Source organism: Chionomys nivalis, chromosome 12 (assembly GCF_950005125.1).
Source record: "Chionomys nivalis chromosome 12, mChiNiv1.1, whole genome shotgun sequence".
Classification (NCBI taxonomy): domain Eukaryota; kingdom Metazoa; phylum Chordata; class Mammalia; order Rodentia; family Cricetidae; genus Chionomys; species Chionomys nivalis.
Genome location: NC_080097.1, coordinates 19,477,147 through 19,500,470, shown reverse-complemented (window position 1 = coordinate 19,500,470; position 23,324 = coordinate 19,477,147). Strand labels below are relative to the sequence as shown.

Here is a 23,324-nt window from a genome sequence, read left to right as displayed (position 1 = left end):
TCTAGCTAAATCTAATAACTCCTTGGATTTGTATATGTTTGTGGCACTCTATTTTCAACTCTAGTTGAGTACATGTGTATGTTATACCTTCTGTTATTCTACTTGAGAGGAGAGGGACCATACGAATAATAACCTCCCTTGTACCATAGAAAGTAATGTTTGCTGGAGAAGACTATAGGGTAAGTGCAAAATTGCAGCTAAAATGGTCACAGCAGTCTCATGTTGTCATAGGTTTCTGCCACAGAATGACAGAAGTAGTTCATTCGCATTTCCTTTCAAAAGTTACATCCTGGCTCCCACTCTAAAGTTAACATTTACTTATGGGAAGTTATAATTATTACATCTCTATGACTTTGTAAAGTCTTAGAATATTATATTTGGGGTTTACATAGACCATGGCATGACACAAGTGGTAATATCCATATTTTTATTTACTTTTTAGCTAGATTACATTTAGTATGGTTGTCTGTCCTTTCAGAAAATGATCTCTCTATATGCTGCAGTTCTTTCAAAGAAGCTACTGTCTAGAAATAGCAAAAAAAAAAAAAAAAAAGGATATCATCATTAAAATAAAACTTCAAAACTGGATTGTGTTGAGATCCTCAGAAAAGTGACAGGGTTTTCTCTTGTCTAACGAGGCATGACCAAGACAACTTATTTGTGGCTGGGGAAAAAATGAAAGCTGAGTCTCAACTGCCTGTGTTTCCTGGAAGTATATCTTAGAGAGGAAAGGCTTTTGTGATTCTAAAAGCATTCACAAAAATCCCCCTCAATAAGCAGACTTTTCCACTATGCACGGTACCTGCAAAGTCCAAGGGCTTCCGTACAACACTGTCCCATTCCTTCCTAAACACTTTGCACCTGGCAAGCCATTCCAGCTGCACCAAAGCCTACCCAGTCAGTTCCAACTGATTTACTTAAAACTGCATCCACTTCAGGCAGAGAAGAGTTACATTGGTAATAATAATGGGATTTTGAGGTGAGTGCAGGTGGGGGATAATAGTCTCCCCAAATTCATTTTCATCTGCAATACCCAGAGGACACTTCAGGAGTCATCAATCCGCGGCCTTTTCTTTCACTTTTCTCTTTTCATGTAGTTGCTCTTTCTCCTGTCTGTATTTTCTGGCTTATGGATGGGGTAATGTCAGATCTAAGACACTGACTGAGATCAAGAATCTTATTCCATTTTGACTGATTTTCAGGCATGTTAGATGCGAGAAATTCTTTAAAGGGAGCTTACAAAAAATAATAATAACCCTGATCTTAAGCTTGCTTCTCTTCTCAAAGTAGAACTCTGCATTTACCCCACAGTCTCCTTTAGCAAAAGTTAGCCCACCACACAATGTACACGTGGGCTAACTGACCATGACAGAAGCTTCCTATGGTGTTGCCCACCTGTAATCCTGGTGCTCGAGAGGCCGGAACAAGAGAACGTCCATGGGTTCAAGACCAGTCTGAACTATGTAGGAAGTACCAGGTCAGCAAAGCCTAGCTTTAACAAACAAACAAATAAACAGACCTACAGGGTGTACTTTAAAGGTAGAGATCTTGTCTATCAAGCCAGAGGTTCCATTCTCAAGACCCAATACCATGCACAATTTGAGATGGCGAGACCCACTTTTAGTCTGTGACCCACATTCTTGTGGCAACCTACATAAGGAACCTGCAAGAAAGGAGATCTCTATTTGCTTGCTTGGCCCTGTTCTCAGTGGCAAATCATTCCTTCGCTAGTACTAGAGTCTACCTCTTTAGGTTTCTGAGAAATACTTGAAGACCCTATAGGACATCTAGCCCCATGGACTGAATAACTATTGGATCCTTGGACTTTTTGTGTGGAGATAGTCATTATTGGACAAGTCAGACCACAGCCTGTAAGTCACTCTAATAAAAACATATATATGTATATATTCATTCTATCAGTTCTGTTTCTCCATGAAACCTTGACTAATAAAGATGTTTGCATGAGTGCCAGCTTGTACTGGATTCAAGTAGAACTGATCAGTTTAACCAACACCACCTCTGGAAACACCGTTGTTCCATATCATCTACTAGACCAGAGCAGAGCACAGCAGAGGAGGTACGCACCAGGTTTTCCCATTCTCCTGCATTCTCTCTTGGTTTATGTTAGCTTCTGTGCAAAGTTCATCTTGGTTTTGTAAGAGGAGTTTGTTTTTGAGGAAGACAGGGTAACAAGAGAAAATGCGGTTTTGGACTCTCCCAGGCCAATGCCTAGTACATCGTGTGCTGCTGTATTTGGATGGAAACCAGCCCATGACTTTGATCCTGTTTCCTTCTGCTGCAGTAATGAAGAAAAACGGAATTTTGCTTGGTAAAGAGTGGTGACATCCATGTGTGACTAACCTTTGCTACATAGACTGCTCTATATTCTCGACATTATCCAGTTATGATTTTTCAAACAAAGCTGCCAAGTTCCTCAGCACTAAACTCTGGCTGTTCCCGAGGCCAAACAGAAAGGATCTGAGAGCGTAGATGTCTTGTTATAATCCAAGTGGCTTCCCCTGCTGTCAGGAGCACAGATACGCTTCCTGTGAGCCTGTGTAGTAAAACCACCACATCCAAGGCCCTCTGGCTACAATGGTTCTGTACTATCTGGATGTCTCTTTAACTCAGTGGAGTAGTGAATCCAAATTATAAACAGCAACTTCTTCCCGTTATTCTCACATCTATCTATGCATGATATGAAAAACACACACAAAAAAAATAGTTTTACATGGACCTAAATACTTAACTCAGCTTCATACGTTCCATATGTACAAATCAAGGGCATCGATGCCATTTAACAAAGCATAAACAACATCATATTATAAATTTGCTTTATTTCACTCGCATAGCATGGCATGTGAGATCGGTTCAGACTTTTTGATTTCATTGTTTTCCTCTTCCGCAGTCTAATTGAACTATTTTTTTTTAATGGACCACTAGTATTTATCTATTTTCATAATGAAAATTAAGTTTTCAAAATATCCACCGCCAGCTATACTGTCACAAGCTGCTTCATGGAATATATCTGAAAATTATGATGTAGTTTAATTCATGCACATTGCCAAATTGTTCTCCAAAGTGGCTGAACCAATTTATATTTCCACTGATGTGTGCACACACTACAGCCACCGACGAGATTGATGTTGCCAGATTTAAACATCACTCTAATGCATACAGTCATTCTGTATTATCTAATCTCCCAAAGCACAAGATTTAGACTGCTTGGTATCTTGGGAAGCTGAGGAAGGAAGATCTCAAATATGAGGCCACAAGAGGAAGAAAAGAAAGCATATTTTTTATCCCTAAGCTTGACACATTTGTGTGAGTTATAACCAGAGACTATATATTTCTGAACAATTTTAAGATTTATGGTTTGTTGAACTTTATTTGAAGAGGAAACGCTACATTGTCATCCTGGCATGTGTTGTGCTGACAGGCTCTGCATAGAGCATCTCGGGAGGTTTCTTTATGCTTCGTGCTTGATGAAGTCTCCGCTCTGTTGTCAGCTGGGGATTTATGTTAGCCCGTCTACACTCGCGGACTCATCCTCTCCCTAAACGTTCACATATTTCTAGGGATCTTGGTGAGTATTGCAATGTAATCTGATCTGCTCTCGCGGGTGGATATATTGATATATTTTAGAATACTTCCATTCCTGTCTGTTTTATTTCTTGCTTTGACAACTTTTCCACTCAGTCTTGCTCCCTGGGTAAAGTTCCCAATGCAATCCTTCCACCCAATTATCCTTCCATTCAGCATTCTGGACACATTGCCATTTCCCAAAGAGAATGTAGGCAGGGTTCTAGATTCACATTTTTTTTTCTCACCGTTGAAATTCATTTGGCCAATAAATTCTACTTAATTGCTTTTGAAGTGACTACTGACCAGGCCTTCAGACAGTCCTGGCTGGTTTCCAGACATGACCTTTCTGCTGCTTCTGCTACATCTCACGGCCTCCACGGCCCCCATCCTTTCACATAGGATGCCAATGCTATCCTGTTCACTTCTACCCACTGCAGCCTTCTGTGAGTCCCTGAACTTGCAGTAAATGTCAGCCACCAAGCTTATCTCAATTTGTAGTTTCACTAATACACATCCCTGTCCTAACTACATATATAGTGTATAGACAGTACCCACAGCAAAGCCCACAGTGAAATGGATAAAGCACATCAAAGTCAACAAACAAACAAACAAACAAACAAACCTCCAAACAGAGTGAGACAAGTCTCAGAGACACAAGCATGGGCTTACGAAAACCGCATCCTTGAACGTGTCTCAAGCTTCATTTCCAGTTTTCCATATCCTCCATTTGATCATATCTGAGCATCCTTCTTCCTGTACAATCAATCTACTTCCCCATCAGGATGTACTATGGTAATCTGTAGTTCAGGGATTTGAACCTTTAAAACTGGTCTTGTCAATCTAGATGCTGTGACTAAATCTTTCCTCGGGAGCAGGCTTCTCCTGATGTCACCATCACCCTCTTCCACTTCTCCATCTTGTGACTTTCTTTGAGCACCACATCGGTCGGCCTATGCTTGGCTGTCTTGCGACTCATTTTACTGTTTCCCTGGCCATTTCATTGTGGGTCTGCTGAGGGTACCGTTTGTACACTATATGCTATATATGTGGTTAAAACAGGGATGCATGTTAGTGGAACTATCAATTGATGTGAATGGAAAGGAATGTAAACATTCTTGGTTAAGGCAAAAAGTTAAAAAAAAAATAAATATATTTAAGTCATGGATGGTGGTGTATGCCTGAAATCTCAGCTCTCAGAAGTCTGAGCTTGGGCACTGGTGCAACTTTGAGACCAGCCTGGGCTACAGAGAGTGTACCAGGCCAGATAGGACTATATAACGAGATTCTGTACCAAGTGGAAGGAAAGAAAACTAAAGACTTCTGAGTCTCGGTGTCTTAACTTGGAAGCTCTAATTTTCTTATAAGAAATGAATCTGATAGCGACCAAAACCATAACCTTGCGCTGCAGCCATCACATTTCTTGAAGTAACAGACAAATCTTTACATTTCTGACAGAACCTCATGTCCCAAAGGGAGATCTTGAGCTAAGCATATAGTTGAGAGTAGCCTTCAGCTCCTAATCCCCTTGCCTCTGTAACCAACCCTGGGAAGACAGATGTGCGCCAGGACCAGGCTCTCCTTTTCTCATTTAAATGGTACAATATAGGGCATAAATTGAAGAACTTTATAATGTCAGCTAACTCTTTAGTTTATAAAATATGTTTGTCTCCTTAAAATACTTCTAGATGAGCATATATATGTCAAATATGACTTAATGCATATGAGTATATTTACATTCATACATACAAGCCCAAAGAAGAAACAATATGAAGTCTCACGATAAGGATATTCTAACATGTCTAGGTACTTGATGGGCATTGCATTCTGGACTTTACAAACATGAGAGGCCTATCTAAGTAAACTGATTGGTTGAGCAGGCACACGACTGACAGTTCAGAAATGGATTGAACACTATCATGAGGCTGATTTTCCTTATGTCTCTTTTGGAATAAACTACGGCTGGCTCCCCAAAGTATGTGATAGCTCTCTCCTCTTGTTGCTAAGAACCACTGCATTTCCAGTGCTTATAATACAGATCAAAAAGCGGGAAAACAACAACAATTCACTGTGTTGCTGAGATCTATAAATGGAAAAGATGCAGCCTCCCATCAACATCAGATCAGACGGCATTATAGAGCTAAAACTTGCTTCACATTGTTATTGAAAGCGTGTTTGCTTTGAAATACCAAGGGGTTACGACGGTGATTAGCATTAAAAATAATCACAATTGGCCAAGGAAGGAAGAAAAATAGGCCTGCTAAGAGTTGTACTAGTTTCAAGGTGGATAATGAGATAATAAAACACATAATTGGAGGTTATACTACCTTGATTACTGCAGATTATACCAATGGGCACAATAATGCCACTAAAGAGTGCATCACCAACTGCCACCCAGTTGTTAGATGATAAGTGGGTTACACTCCATGAAAACGATGACTGGAAGAATATGATAAGATGTGGCACTGTGCAGGTGTGATGCCTGAGCACTGGACAGCAGGCTGCGTCTTTGACTTTGTGAGAAAAAATTGCCATGATATGTAGCAATGACATTGAAATCAGAACTGGAAGATGTCACTCCCTATTACGGGGCCAGCTAGTCTCTCTATGCAAACACACATGCTTGAGAATTTATTTTCCAATTTGAAGAAAACATTTCTAAACATCTGCTACACGAGCTTGGACGATTCTGAGTGTGTGATGCTCTAATGATGATTAGCTATTGGCTAGTGTTCAGGATTTTTATTGAACTCATTAATCTAAGAAAAATAAATATAATTGTACCAGTAACACAGTAACATTAAATGCTGGCTGTCTTTGTGGGTTTTTTTCCCTTGTGGGTTTTTGTTTTTATTATTTTTTTTGATAACCACAAACAGGATGAGGTAAGATACAACAGGCATGTTTGTGTTACATGTGTGTCCTTGTATCCATTTTCCTCCTCAAAAGACCTCCAGGCAGGGACCAGATATGTCTAAAAATGACACAGATGTCAGTCTCTGAAACCCAGTGAACCACACTGACAAAATTTTCCTGCACCTAGAAATGTTGACCTACAGCTCGGGGCTATTGCTCTGCTGCAAGATGTTGGGGGAAACTGAAGCCTTTAATATACCACACTCTAATGGCAATACTTAGCTGTACAGGATTACATCATAGCGTTCGTATGTGTGCAGCCACAGCTGAGGTTACACGGACATGTTTCATACCTCATGAATTTTAAACCTGAACCAAAAGCACAGGTGATTTTAAAATGTGAAGATTTCATGTTCAGTTAAACAACACCATATGGGGGGGGGAATACAGGGTTGGGGTGTTAACAATGACAAATTCTTTCAATATTTTAAGCTTATTGGTTAAGCACCAAGCCAAAATAAGGGGAAATGATTCTGAAGTAATTTGAAATCTGATTTAATTCTAGGTGCTACCCCTTATAGACTGAACCTTTAAGGAGTAGAACCACAGAGGTCTTTATTTTCTAACCTATGAAAAATGGACAGCAATGTCTATATTGTAATTTTGAGGGGATTTAAGGATAAAATATATACACCAGAAAGAACATACAGTCAACAAAGGTTATTGTTGAAATAGTTTCAACAAATACATTTATAAGATTTACTACATACTTTGTTGACTTCCTCAAACAGACTTGACAGCTATTTATCATTCTTTTGTTACTAATGGTCATTATTTCAAAGGCAATTATGATGCTCTTGGTTAGTATTACCTCCAAGGACATAGGCGTAGGTTGTGTAACCCTATTTACTCTCATCCAGGAACCCCTTCTGGTGAATCAAGCTTTTACTTGGATAATTATGTTGACATCTCATCTTCCCGCCACCTTTGGTCCTGAGAGTCCCAAAAGATAAAAGCCAATTTCCTAATTTGTGCATCAGTTTCAAATAAAATAATCAGAACAGAACCTGAGTGAACTGATAATTCAAAATCTGTAGAAACATTTTCTTACTGCAAGGAAGCCCATAGAAAGCGAAGTGCTACAATTTCTTAGGGCTACTGGGAATACCTAAAAATCTACTGAGGATGTTAAAACACGTCCAAGGGCCCAAGCAATAAAAATAAGAATGGCAAAATATACCTTTCTCTTACTTCTCCTTCGCCTTTTTTATTTACTTTGTTGAGTCTAGGCATAGCTAGAGATTTATAGTCACAAAGAGCACGAGAAGCAAGTCTAATGTAAGAATTGAAAGCCTTGAGAGCTGTGATGAGCTCAGGTATTTCCTGGGGGGACAGGGCAGTACACATCACACATGCATGTTTTATAACACATGCAGCCAGCACATGTATGGGAAAACGCATGAAAACAGATACCGCAGCAGAATTATACACCTTCTGTTGTGTATCTGCCTTCCGTTTCCTCCGTGGTCTGACATATTCCTACCCACTGATGCTGGAGTTTTATGCTTCCTCATCTTTCCCCTCAAACATCACCTCTTCCACCTTCATTAGCCCATTCTGACTTCTTCCTCTGTGAGGATTTACAAGTGAGGGTCCCAGAAGGTTCCCTCTGTTTCAAAGGTCCCCGTGTTTATAGAGGATTGATTGAAAGCATTCACTTGCGACAAAGGCCATAGCAGAGATGATTAGGGAAGCCTTTTGATTCAGCACAGAGAAGACAAAAATGCAATCAAGAATCTGACAATGACTTCTGAGCACAGAAAGGTTCCAGACAATTCCCACAAAGCTGTCCGAGATTTGAGTTTTTGTTTAATACACCTTTAAGGCCAGAGATCTGAACCGGAGAAACAAATCTCCCTTTTATGGCCTCAACAAATGGGCTGGCCATTGTAAATACATCATTGGTTCTCTCTCACAAAGAGATACTTAAATGCAGGGCTCAAGAGAGAGGAGCAATTTCCTTCGACTTTAGGTTTGTTAAAGGAAATTCATGTTTTTAACATGCACCGCAAACACGGAAAAACTGATTGTACCATCATCAGCGTTTAAATCAAAACAGCTTGCTATCTGGTAAAGACAGGCATAGCGGTCGATTTATTTCATAAAACTTTATGTACAAAGAGACAGTGTCTATGAACTTAATGGAGAGAATATTGAGTCTGGAAGGGTAATTTTTATTACAGTTTATGGTGGATTATCCATACTCCACAGTTTCCAGATTTTATGGTAGTGCCGTGCTGATGTAGCTAACTGTAGCGGGGGGGGGGGGGGGGCTAATTTCTTTCACCCTCAGTGGGAGATGAAATTGGCATGACTACTATATATATTTATATAAGACACATCACTGATTCTATTAATTATATGGATCCAATTAAAGCCATTTTATCCTATGTCCACAGGTAAAATATTTTACTAAGCAAAATAACTAAGCAAAAGAAGAGGTGAGGACTGACTATAATTTCCACACAATGTAGTCTTTTTATTGTGACTCTTTTGAAACCTTCAGAATATTGCTCACTCACAGGAGTTCAACTCTAGAAACCATTAAACCTGTATTATATTAATGATCTATAATATAACATCAAATACTACTTGGTAATTCTAAGCACTGTGGAATTAAAGAGAGTCAAGGGTAGTGAAGATACTATATCCTCAAGAACCCAGAGGATTCCAGATACTTCACTGGTAAAAGCAGTAAAAGCCTTGAGGATGGCAGGCGTGTATTCTGCAAATACTCGAGAGTTTTCAGTGTCCCACAGAACAGATAAGGCCTTGAGACCCAGAGAGAAGACGTTATGGAGAGCGAACGGGATTATTGAGCTGTACATTTGGTGTGTACCTCCATAGAAAAGGCATTGCTGAACCAAGGCTTTTGCACAAGACCCTTTCTGCAAGGACAAAGGCCATGTGGCATCACAAAAAGCCACGACATGTTACTGGGCTATGAGGAGTGTTTAGTGGAGGGCTAAGCACTGGGTTGGGAGAGGCTGACTGGCATTTACGTTGAGTTTTCTTCTACTTCATAATACAAGGAAGATTTCTCTTTGGTTTGGAGTTTGAAGTCTGGGACTGTAGGTCAGTACTGGCCACAGAATTCCTTCATACCTCATCACACCATATACTGCAAGTTCTACCGATTCATTCTGACGCTCATATATCCTTTTATAAATCTCTACTGAGGCTTTGCCTTTCTATGAAGAATTTTGTTAGATACCTTTCCCAATGTCTGATATCATAACAATGAGGAGTCATCTGAAAGACAAATTATAATTTATAAACTATATAATTACCAACAGAAGAACTTATTTTTATCAGTGGTCATACTACTTGGTCCATTTTTTCTTTAGGGAAATGGGGAACTGGTATCCATCATATGGTTACCCTAAATTTTATCTACCCTCCAGCAAACTTTTCAGTCCTGAGCTGTAAAAGAGTTTCTCTGTTGTGTTCTTCGGGCTACTCTTATTTTTCTTGGGCACACCAAACTTACCCTCTGTCTTCCTAAAGACATAACTCTTTGTTTTCTTTTATCTTCTCTACGATGATGACTTCATGCCCAATGGGTTTATGTCTCAATGGAACTTTCTAATGGCATACAAGTTGGCAAACACATGCTTTCATATGGGGAAAATTTGAAGGTATACCTTCCAAATGCATAGCAGTAAAACAGAACATTTTAATTTTACTAAGCAAAGGATAACAGTGTATAGAATAGAAAAGTAGGGTAAGTGTGCAGAAATCACACCTTTTCTTCTGAACTAAATTAAATAAGGTCTTTAATGTATTAGATAAATATATTGTCAAGTTCAAGTTTGAAGTTTTTTTTTTTTCTATTCAAGATGGGTGGCTTGAGACAGGGAGGGTCTCAGGCAGCTTAGGGTTGGTTTCTAATTTTGTATGTAACTAAAGTTGACCTTTGGCTCCTGCCTCCTTTGCCCTCAGTTTCATTTCTAGGATTATAGATGTGCACCATCAAACTAAGAATGTTTTCTTAGAAGGGATATATTGTACTTGTTTTGACTCTGAAGGAGTTGGCAAAAGCCAGGGGCCAACCCCAGTAGGAAAAGTGTCTTGGGTAATATAGTGCCCTTGAGTCTTTCTTCGTACATTTTCTTTGTTTTTAATTTATTTTTTGAAAACAATCTTTTCTCATTTTGCATACCTATCCCAGTTCCCACTCCCTCCCCTCCTTCTGCCACTCCACCTTCCCCTCACCCCAGCTCCCATCTACTCCTCAAAGAGGGTAAGGCTTCCCTTGGGGAGTCAACAAAGTCTGACACATCACTTTGAGGCAGGACCAAGGCCCTCCCCCCACTAGGCTGAGCAAAGTATCCCTCCAAAAAGAATGTGCTCCCAAAAGCCAGTTCAAGCACGAGGGATAAATCCTGGTCCCACTGCCAGTGACCTCACAGACTGACTGCCCAAGGCACACATCTGTCACCCACATTCAGAGGGCCTAGTTTCTAAATACGCTTTTTTCTAAGATGCTACCACTAGATGGCAGCACAAAGACTCTGATACTAAAGGTAAGTCTCAATTCCATAAGACTTCTGGGGCAGAAGATTTGGTGAGATATGCCAGAGAAAGAGAAATTGAGCCTCAGGGGGAAAAAGTACGATAGCCAGGTATGATGGGACAGGCCTGTAATCTCAGCACCCAGGAGGTGGAGTCAGAAGGATTAGCAGTTCAAGGCTGCTTCTGTTACATGAAGAGCTTGTAGCCAATAGCTAGTTTAGGCTACAGGAGACATTGTTTCACGCCCACACCCAATCTCAAATGGATAGAATGGTGAAGAATGGAGGCAAGTATAAAGAACTAAGAAAAAGAAAATAGAGAAAAGTCACCAAGAAGTCTCTTTTAAATGATGGTACAATAGCAAGATAAGCATATTTCAGCATGGACTGGATCACCTACAACTTCAGCCTGCCTCAGTAATTCTCTCTCTCTCTCTCTCTCTCTCTCTCTCTCTCTCTCTCTCTCTCTCTCTCTCTCTCTCTCTCTCTCTCCCTCTCTCTCTCTCACACACACACACATAAACCTGAGGTCCCAATACTACACACACACATGCCTGTAAATAGATAGGTTAATTAGCACATTTCATCAATTATATTTATTTTGGATATGGTCTCAGATTAATTTCTCACTCATTCCATTCTATTTTACTTTAGAGTAACCAATTTCCAGTTTATTTCAAGTTTCCCCAACAGTAAGTGTTCACAATGTGAACAACACTTTTGCATCGTAGGATAAACTGCAACCAGCATTGCAGGGGTTCATTTAGTTTTAAATGAACTTTCCTTGTTAGTAGTGAAGGACGCTGGTACCATATAAGTGGTATATAAAACATTTGTTGAATACATAAGCTAATATTCAGGTGAACGGAAGACGGCAAAGCCATAATTGGCCAATGATCAAAGTAACATTCACCTGACACCATGCTGGCTGGAGACTGAAGGAAGCATGTGATCATGGCTTGGTAATTTGCTACTGCTCCTTTCACGAATAGGTGGACTGGTATCAATCATAATTTTTCTAAAGAATAGAATTAATATATCACTTCATCAATTGTCCCTTAAGAATAGGAAACTGAATGAAAGAGCTTAGACAATAGTAACATAGCTTAGAACAGAATTACTAAGGGAGCCAGAAAGGTGACAAGCACAAAGCAGCCCCAGCGAGTTTTCAATTATTAAAAAGCTAATTTAAAACATTGTGGTGATTCTCAGAGCGAGTCCTCCTCTTGGATAGTACAGTCTCCTGCTCGGGTTTCTTCTTAGAAGGCCTTATATGTCACTGAGTCAACTGCTTGCCAAACATTTGTCTGTTTGCCAAATAATAAATATATTTCTATAATGGTAGAGATGCCCAAATATTAAAATAGTTCTATAAATAATGACATCTGATGTTGGAAATAGAATTCTTCTAGTATAGCACTACTCAGACTATGTAAAATCAGAAGATTATATTTCAGAATATTGTCTTATAAAAATTGAGTGTCTAATATTCTGTACTCTAAATGTCAGAGAAAACTTAGGTGGAAGAGAAACAAAGATTCCATCTGAATACTATATTAGTATAATGTGACATTATAGGCAGGAATCTATTTAAACATGAATTAGAACCCTTTTTCATGAGAGAAACTTGTTCTGGGCAAATGAATATCACATGTGAGGCTATTTTATTCAATACCTCTTAATAACCCATTCTAACGGAATGAATAGAGCCTACTTTGCCAACCTCCAGCTTGAGCTACTTTACCTAACAAGTAGGTTCATCTCCATCCTCAATCCTTGAGCAACAGCCACCTCTTCAAGCAAACCACCCTGAGGAACTTCCTCTTCCTTTCTATCTTGTCTTTGGTGCTTATATTGTTGAATTAACTCAGAGAACTGGAAAGCCAATCAAAACCATTTGCTCGCATCATACAGTGTGCAGGGGCCCCCCACAGGTTGATCTTTTCTACCAATCTCTAGAAGCGACACAGACAGCTTATAGAGCCTTCCAGAGCCACTTACGATCTTGACTCTCCTAGAACCGAGCCAGCCTGAGCACGATGAAGCGGTGGAACTGACAGATTGGAGCAGTTTCAGATAAACAAGAGCACAAGATGCCAATTTTTTGGTGGAATCTATTCAACCTTATGTGCATCCCCAGAAGTTAAAAAAAATAGTTAAGTTTCTAATCAGCGTTGAAACTCAGGTTTAAAAAGAGCAACAAATCACCGGTTTATCCAAAGAGAATCAAGCATCCTGAACTCCGAGTTAAATTTTTCATGAACACTGACTCCCTCTTGTCCCCTCACTATTTACTAAGTTCTGGCCTTTATTTGACACTGGTGAGAGAGAAACACTCCAGTTTTTGTCAAAGTCTCCATTTAAGAATAATAAACCAAAGAGCAGCAAGACTCCAGACACATTTTCCAATAAAGAACATTAAAACCCAAGCTGAAGGACAAAACTACTGGGTCTATCCACACAAATCTAGTTCCCAGTTAACGTATAAGTGCTTACTTTAAAGTATAAGTCTCTACCTGTTAGCTACTATATATAAATAGAGTAAGCAGAAGACATTTACCAAATGAGGAGGTAACAGCGGTCACTCAGAAGCCAACTGTACACATAAGCACAGGTCAGCTGCCCGGGACTATTCTGGTCCTATGGACAGATGACAGCAGGGTTCCAGTGCACAGTGAACTGAAAGATGACAGTCCTGTGTAAGGTGGACAGGAGAAGCGCATGTAGGGCAGGAACTATGGCCTGAGACAAGGAAGCAGTGTCAACAGGTGGCTAGCTGACAGCAGAAAACACAATGTAGCGAAAGCATGAACTGTGACCTGGGGAGTACTCAGTGTGCTGGGACCTGGGCTCAGCTCTCCCGCCAAGCTTTACAGTCATGCCTTGGATGACCAGATGCCATTCCACAAATGTAAATGGCAGAAGACTAAAAATAAACCCGTGGCTTCCTCCTGTAGGTTGCTGAGAAAGGCAACAGCCTGCAGAAAGAAACTGGGGGATGGGGGTGGGGTGGGAGATGAGTATCACAGATTTTTCTGTGACTATCTGAAAGCCCTGAATGGTCTCTAGGAACATAAGTAGTATTTGGGGGCGGGGGTTCTTCAGTTTCTCCACATCTAAGTAGAATGATCAAAGAAGAAAATGCACATCCAAACCGGCGTGCTTTCTTAATGGCAGAATCGACTTGCTCTGGTCAGCTATTTCAGGAAGATATATTTTATTCTCAACGATCTGATACTGTGTTTGAGATCATAAGTAATGTACTTATTGACCACATTAAGTTATATTACCAAATAGCATACTATTTCAGCAATAAATCCTGAATGGAATAAAAATATTTTGTATAATTCCGATAGATTTTGGTGTTGCTTTCGAATGGGTTATAGGCAAATGGCATTGGACTCCTTCCCTGTGTGTGACCTCTTCCTCATTGTCACATTGTGCTGCGCAAGGCTAAGGAGGAAATGATAATGTGGAGGTCGCACACAGAAATATCTGGGAATCTTTGTAAGATAATGAAGAAGGTCAAAGTCCGTAGGATATGAAAGAGTCTACCTATGACACAGACTCACACGCCAGGCCAGATCCCAGGTGCACTGGGCCTCTTCAGGACCTGTTGCTTTCAAAGCTACTGGCCAATCACACCCTTCTCTATTCTTGGGCATCAAGGTCACCTGCTCCTTTCGTAAGAAGGAGAAAAGACCAACTCAGATAATGAATGTTGGACAAAATCTGTGTTCTTTAGAGCGTTAACTGGATTTATGAAACTGGGCATGGCATTTTCCTTTAATTTTCTTGAATTCTAAAATGTAGTTACGTATTAATATCAAAATGTTAAAAAATGCCTTTCAGAAATTAGAATATGTTTTGGAGGGTTTATTGCCTATTTTGAACTACTATATGTACTCCAATGAGTGGTTATGAGAATATTTGATCTCTATTTATATTGGTTCTAATATCATTTTCATAATTAGCAATAGAGAACAAAGTTTATGAAAATTTTGTTTGCTTTATATTAAACATACCAGATCATTGTTTTGGGTCTTCTTTCCAATTACAATTATTAGTGGAACCTGTATTTTACTTCACATTTACTGTTATGCTGTTCCTTGTCACCTGCTTTTAAATTTCCTCTCATTTTCATTATGCATCTTTGTCCCAACAGTTTTATCAATACAATGAATCAATGCTAGAATACAAATTAATTACTATGAAATACAGGTTACTCCACAAAACAATAGAAGCCCTCACACGCAACTAAAGACTTCGTTCCTATCGTTCTCCCTGCCACAGAATGAACCACAATTATCTGTCTTAAACTCTCTAGTGGATTATTCTTGAGAGCACACAGATATGCTATTCTCTGCCTACCTTGTAAGTCTCCTCATGCAGAGAGGGGATGCCTCACCAAGTATCATTGCCTATCTCCACAGCTCTTCAGGGAAAATCTCTGTAGATTGAATCTCACTTTCCTTATTTCCCCTCTGAACAAGAACCTGTTTCAGTCCTTCATCTTCTCACTTCATGGGCACACTCCTCATCATCAGCAAGGAACTCGCCCACCTTCAAACCACAGCTCTCAGATCCCCTTTCACCTAGCTACATTTAGTAGTAAGGGAATGCCCCTCGTCCAATGTTCTCCTTTTGACATGTTGTCCTTGATGTCATATCTTTCCTCAAAGCTCTCTAGCAGATTGGGCATTGCTGGATCTCTCTTCCCTTTCTGACTTCTCAGGGATGTCTCCCTAGCTCTCCCTCTGAAGTGTGTCTAACTTGCATCCCCGGGTTGTTAGTTATATGGGTGGCCCAACATATTTGCAGATTACAGTGCCACATCACAATGTCCAAAGGCTGGATAAATGCTGGAAGATGGCTCAGTTGACAAGCCCTTGTCACAAAAAAATGAAGAGCAAAGGTTGGATACTTAGAGGTCATCTACATAAAAACCTGTAGTTTTGGCAGAGAGGAAGAGACAGGAGACCCATGGAGCAACCTGGCTATTTAGACTTGCTAGAATCTGTTAGCACTGGGTTCAGTGAGAGATCCTACCTTAATAAATAAGGTGAAGAGTGGTCGAGGAAGACATTTGGTATCAGCTTTGGGACCCCACACTCAAATGCACGCACAGAACACACGTAGGCACTCCTAATACACACACATACATGGGTCAAAGATTAAAGTTTGGATACATGCCTGTCCTTCTGTTTTGGCTCCCATCCAAGATGACCCATGGAAGCCATTATTAAGCAACAAATACCTCCACTACTCTAATGGATCCCCCCAGTGCATTTTCTCAAACTGCCTCCTCCTTAGGAACCCCAGGCTCCCATCTCCAGCTACCCTCCCTAGTGTTCTAGTCAAAGATAGAACAGGCCTGTTATGCCAATAGAGTGCACCCTAAAGGAACTCCCTTCTCATGTACACCCCTCCTATCTCTAACACTTTCCACCGCTTGTCCACTCTAGCCAACAGTCCTCTTTGTCCCTCGTCACACGGGTGGCACCCGATTGAACTCGCAGATCCTTTGGGAATTGTCTTTTGCAGATCTTATGTGCACAGGTGATCTCTCAGACGGCTTCCTTGATTATACCCAATAGCGTTCCCTTCCCTTGCTAACGTTGTCACGTCCTGGTGTTTCTCTGTAGCACTTATGCTGCCTGACACAAGCTCATCCCCTTTCCTAGTGCAATGGAATATTCAGGGCAGCAGGGCCTTGCTCACCTTGGAGCCGCAGCTCTCAGCACTGTGTCTGGCCTATAGGAAATACACATTGCATAGCAGATGGGAGGAGCGTGCTACACTCCCTGTCATTCGTTCTCATCAGGCTGCTGACGGAACCAAGCACTCTCTTGCCTCTGGTTTACTCTGTGCTACATGGGCTTCTGCCACAAGTAGCTAAGCTACAACAAATCAAAACAAAATGAGGAAAATTCCACGACAAACATACCACAACTTTTCATAGGCTGCACTGAAATCCCCAGAGGTATCATTTAGAGGTAGGAACAACACCTCAAGGGTTGCAGCTTCTACAGTACCAAGACTCTCTCCTGCATGGGTGAGTTGTGCATCCCTCAGCGTACACTGGAGCCTACATGCCGTGTGTCCTCAGTCGACCTCTCCGTCCTTGCTCTCACAGCGCTAGTCCAAATTATGTTCATGTATTGTACCTCTCAGAGCGTTTTCCTAGGTTTCTTCCTATTTCCCGTTCTGTTCCATGCCCCACTGTGATTCTGCCATACTCCGGGCCAGCTAACACCTTTCATTCCTCAAGGCCAATGTTCTTTCTTCTTGGATGAGTTGTGGCTCTTGCTTCATCAGAGCAAGTTATTAAAGCATTTGTGGTGGGAATTTTGTCTCATCCCTTCCTCAAAGCATGACCTCCATTCTATTATAGAGAATCCCAGGCATTTCTTCTTTCCCTATATAACTGTGCTATATGACAATATTTTTGTCAAATACAACTTCATTTACTGATAATTCTAATTATCTTCTTACTGGAAAAGTCAATGGCTGACATTATGGAAATATTTGTCCACTCTAACCAAAATTAATGAGTATTCATTTCTAAGATTTCTTTAATTTGATATTGTCCATTAGACTTGCAGTTATGCCCAGCCTGTTGGCTCTCCAATGCGATGCTGTCTTCTATGAAATTCATGCTCAAGGATACGTAATTTAGTGACAAAGAAATTGCAAACAACATCTCAAGGTTTTAAGTATGCTTCCAGTTTTGTGTTGGGCTGCATTCCCAGCTGCCCTCAGCAACACGTGGTCCACAGGCTTCAGGATGATAGGCCAGGAAGCCGTGTGAGAGAGAAGCAGTATCAGCTCTGTTAATCACTATATCTTCAGTGGCAACAATGTCTACTGCTGAGAGATGCTTAATAGACGCCCAAATGACCACATGACTTGAGCTACATGATATATGAGTTTAGATGTGGTCATATACATTCCCAGTCCTTTGTGTCACATGATGTGTAGGCTCATCTACTTCTCTATCACAAAACATATATGGCATAACAATATCAAAAGCAATTAGCCAGTAAATTCACCTAATTTATATGAGTGATATTTTATACCTTTCATATTAGCATTTTGGAAAACCAACCCCCTTAGGGTATTTTTCTTTTGCACAGCCATCGCAAGCAGACAAGCCCTAAGTGGAAAGGTAAGTAGGAGCCCCCTTTACTGTTCAGCCATTTTGCTGTGTTCAGTACCCAGCTGCATGTGTGTAAAATGAAGATTTGAAGAATTACCCAAATGCCCTTTCCTTTCCTCATTCTGTGAGGTAGGCAAGCCTTTTCACTCGACACTTTTACTGTCTTCCAGTTAATCAGTTAAACAATAAAAGGTTATAAAATGCTATAGCAATATTTGTAGAATATGGTGATTATAAAAACTTAATATGAAGTAATAAAATTCAAAAATGAGATGTTTCCAGGCAATTTCTCATACTGATCTCTCATCCCTTATCTTTGATGTGTTAGCAGCTTTGAGAAGTTGTACCCATCCCACTTCCTGGGGTTGACTTTAATTCAACAAGTTCTATTCCTGAAACCACTGTCAATATCAACTTTCTGTTGTATGGAAGGAAGGAAAGGAAGTGTTGATTATTGCTTGCAATATTTAGGAGAAGAGTAATAATGATAAAAATGCAAATGTTTACAGATACTTGGTCACTCCATGGTATCTGTACTATGTCCTTCCATGAAATCCTAAGATAGATCATGTTACTAGTTCCATTTTTCACTGATAAAAATGAGGACTGAGACAATAATTTTCTACATTTATAAGTGAGAGAAGCAGCATTTTTACTTCACATGTCTATGATCTTAAAAATCTGTAGAATGGTTGTTCACTGGGTTTATGATTAAGTACATTTTTATTTATGACATAAAAACTACCAAATGAAACTAATACATACCTTACATAGAGAACAAATAACAGCATTGTAGGAGACTCACAGGGCTCCTACAATACACATTTTCCAGAAAATTAAGTTTCAGCTATATATATATATATATCATATGTTATATCCCCCAATTATAAGAAGCATCTGCCATAAAATGATAATGAGAAATAATAGGTATCTCTTTTGCTCATTTATTAGTGATTCGAAATTGTATAAAAGTCTCATGATCAACATAAACATATTTACTAATTAGCTTAATAAAGAAAGTGATATTTCTGTTAAGTAGCATAGGCAGAATGTGGGCACAAATATAGGATCATAAAACTTCCGGAACACTGGAGTCTACACACATATAGGATTATACTATATTTATATATATAATACTATACATATTATATATAATGATATGCTTCACTACCTGTAAAATGTTAATTCTTAAAAATTTATAACTATATGTCTCAATAATAGGCAAAACAAATATCTGATTTAGTACCCAGTTAGGTTATTATTATTCAAAGAGACTTGTTCACTGTACTCAGAGTCATGAGCAATAGCAAAGGGTGCAGCAGGAAAACAATCCATTGAAAATCACCTTACTCCCTTTTCCCTCCACTTTCCGAGTCCAGAGTGTGGCTGAGATATGTTTTCTGTTCTGTGATAGCAGATGGCACATAATGTGTGGAGCAGAGAAAGCCCCTGAGTGAGTGGCCATGAAGTCTGAGATGGACACAAACATGTTAGAGAGCAACCAACTCATGGGAAACTGGCTAAGCTGTTACCCATATGGGCTTGGCTCTAGATGAATGGCTAGGCTTTCCTCAGGGAGTATGAGTATGCATGTTTATGAAAAATTGATCAGTATGTACAGACTCGCAGCCGTGGCTTCCTCCTCCCAGATGTCTACAGACAGAGCCTGCCCACTTAGAGAGACTACCGAGTCTAACCATCCCTGGGATCATATCTAATAAACATGCTGAGGTCCAGGTTGGTAGTGGTAGGAAACCCCAACCTGATTCCAGCTTCGCCGTGTGAGCGCATGCATGTTTGCCTTTTCTTTAATCCCTCCACACCCCGGGGCTGGGTACCAGAACCAAGCCACATGGGCCTTGGCAGCGACATTGTTACATAAAGCAGGAAATGTCTATTCTCAAACTTGCAAACTGAAATTCCTGAATCAGGAGATTTTTAATTTTGCTCAAAGAGGGAAGGTGAGACTTAGTTGAGTTCCATGAAGAAATTTCATATTGATGAAATAATAATTTCCAGGGGTGAACACACAGCTCTATATGGATGTTTATAAACATTCTGCCAAGTTTTCAATCATATATCATTTCTCAATATTGAATCCTACCTTTTACCAGAAGCAAAACAACTGTGTTGCCTAGCATTTTATGAGAAGACAGTGGTTTATGCATTCATCGATCATGTTTTAATCATGGGCCTCAGTAGTAACACAGTGTCAAAGCAAAAAGCAATATCAGGAAAGTCTGATCCTAGCATTGTGTTTGGCCTCTGAATACACAAATATGCACTCAATTTCCCAGGGAATAAGTCAATAATATGAGATTTTATGTTTGCAGAGAGGGTGGCTTAGTGCTTAGATTTGTATGTGAGAGACATGGAATTTACAGTTTCTTCTGCTAAAACTCTGCATAAAGCAGTAACTTATAAGTAGAAGGCATCTCCATATACAGGTGCCTAACTACCACAATTAATGAAATAACTCAATATTATCACATGAGTATGTGACAAAATACCTTTTTACCTCCTACATCTGAGAGATCCTTAATAATGTATTTTGAAATATTTCCATATTTGAAATATTTCCAAATTTGAAATATTTCTAACTTACCCTGTTCTTTAAAAACCATAGGTAACTGAATTAGAATATGGCCAAAGTTAAATGAAATTTTATAGATACACATCTATTCTTATTACAGGTTATGATGGTCTGATAGAGAATGGCTTCTATAGGCTCATATATTTGAATGCATAGTCACCAGGCCGTGGAACTGTTTGAGTAGGATTAGATGGATTAGGAGGTGTGGCCTTGCTGGAGAGGGTTTGTTGCTGGAAATGGGCCTTCTCATTCTCTCTCTCTCTCTGCTGCCTGTGGATCAGGATATAAAGCTCTCAGCTACTGCTCAGGTGCCATTCCTGTTGTATGCTTCCTGTTGTAATGTTCATGGAGTAACCCTCTGAAACTGTGAGAAAGTCCTCAGTTATATGTCTGTCTTTATATGTTGCCTTGGTCAAGATATGTCTTCACCATGAAGAACAGAACAGTAAATAAAGACAGGCTCTCAGTATGTAACATTGGCTTACCTGGAAATCTTTTTATATATATCAGACTGGCCTCCAAATCTTAGTGGTCCACCTATCTCTGCCTCCTAAGTGCTGTGATTAAAGGGACATTCCACCATGCCTGGGTTAATCATTTTCATATCAACCTAATTTAAAAGGTACTCAAAAATAAGTGTCTAGATCCTACGCAATCCATCTTCATGGCATTTTATATTATTCATCTAAAAATGTCAAGTTTGAACACATACAAAAGAAATCCTTACTTACTTTAAAATACACATAATGACCAATGTCCATAGGGATTTATAAACTTCCATGTCATATATAATTCTACTGTCCATGGGTTGCCCCTCCCATTTTACCACGTAAGGAAAGCATTATTTTATAAATTAAAATATCAAAACTCTTGACATCAAATGACTCAATAAATAAGTATATGTAACTGCTTTCAATCAGTGTGGCCAATCAGGTGATCTGCATGGCTCAACACAGAGTGCCTTTGAACATAGTGTCTGCACACAATCTAGGTACCAGTCAATGGAAAAAAAGGAAAAGAAAAGAAAAGAAAAGAAAAGAAAAGAAAAGAAAGAAAACCACATCTTTTCTCTAGTGCTGAAACATGGTGAGGTTTTGTGTCTCTTACCTTTGCCATGGCTTCTCCCATCCTCCAGGAGCGGCACAACGATAGTGTTGTTCACATTTCCAGGTGACCGTACGGCTGTGTAGACAACCGGCACCGACTGTACCACCACAGGGATGCGATGGACATGACTGAGTTTGTTAGACTGTAAGTTCATGGGACTGGAAGGTGGGACAGGATGGATGATGTGTAAAAACTGTTGGCCGCCCACGCCAGAGGCAGAGGCAACGAGGGGTCCTGGAGATAACACTGTTGACGAAGACGATGCTGAAGATACTGATGTTATAACGGTGGGGGATGAGGCTGGACGGCTAGAAGATGAGGAGGAGGTTGAAGTTGAAGAAGGTGAGGAGGCAGACGCTGTCATGGAGACTGGGGAGGATGAGACGGCAGTAGGGGAGGTCCTGGCTTTGTTGATTGACAAGTCCACTGGCTCAGTTTGTGTCTGGAAGTGATCTACAGGCAATGAGTCCTCTGGGGGCTCCCCTTTCACATTATTTAGCAACAGGGGAACAGCTTCCATATCGGGGTAGTTGTGGACGTTTGGAGACTGCAAGAAGAAAATGGAACAGATTCATCATTATTAATGATATATTTCAATAGATGCATGATTTCTTATTTGAAAGTGTATTAATTTTCCCTTATTGCAATGGGGCATTCGTTTATTCACTCAAACATTCACAAAAATTTCATTAAGCCACCATGATGGACATTTCCATTCCGCTGGGAGGACAAATACACAACCTCTTAAGCTAAATTCCCTGTTTATACAAGAGGCCACTGGAATTTTTTAAATGATCAGTAAATTCATGTTGAATTTTCGAAAGACAAGCTCAGGGTGTAAAGCTTCATCTTAGAATTGTATAAACAAGACTGGTTTAATTAAAACATCCCCTTTGTTCTTCTGGGGACCCCCCCACACACACTGGGGGTGGTTTTCAGTGCTTTCTTAGGAAGGAACTGGGAGTTTTCATCAGATGAGCTGAAACAGCTCTGGCTGTGGAGTTGTGCAATGTCATGAATGATTCTCCCCTTGTGCAACATGATCCGGAGCTAGAGCCAAAACATCATCCAGCAGCAATCTTGGGAAACTTGCTGTGACCTTTCTACATTCGTGTTGGGCACCAGCGCTCCTAAGCCATGCTCATTGAGAGACACCACAAGAATTCTCTAGTCTCCCAGGACTGCTCGTCAAGTTAGCAATCATCTGACATCGTTGAATTATAACTCTCAGTGCCCGACAAGGTGTTTTTTCCATTAAGATCTCACTCATAATTATGACACTGAATCCTGAGGAAAGTTTTCAAAAAAAAATCCTACATAAGAAAGTTTAAATTGTCTTTTGACTTTTTGTCTAACTTAAAATGATAATTTTGTTTAAGTTCATTTGTATTCTTTACGTTTTAATGAGAAAAATTTAATAATAAACACTACTGTTCTCAGCATAGTATTAATG

The 23,324-nt window shown here is 40.0% G+C and overlaps 1 protein-coding gene across 3 annotated transcripts in view; it reads right to left on the bottom strand.

Annotated features, from left to right (window-relative positions):
* The window catches only part of Klf12 (KLF transcription factor 12), a 545,932-nt gene that overhangs the window by 294,510 nt on the left and 228,098 nt on the right, over window positions 1-23,324 (bottom strand). For all 3 annotated transcript variants that reach the window (XM_057785991.1, XM_057785989.1, XM_057785990.1), the window contains exon 4: window positions 21,872-22,418. In XM_057785991.1, coding sequence (XP_057641974.1) covers window positions 21,872-22,418 — 547 coding nt within the window. The remainder of the gene's footprint in view (window positions 1-21,871; window positions 22,419-23,324) is intronic.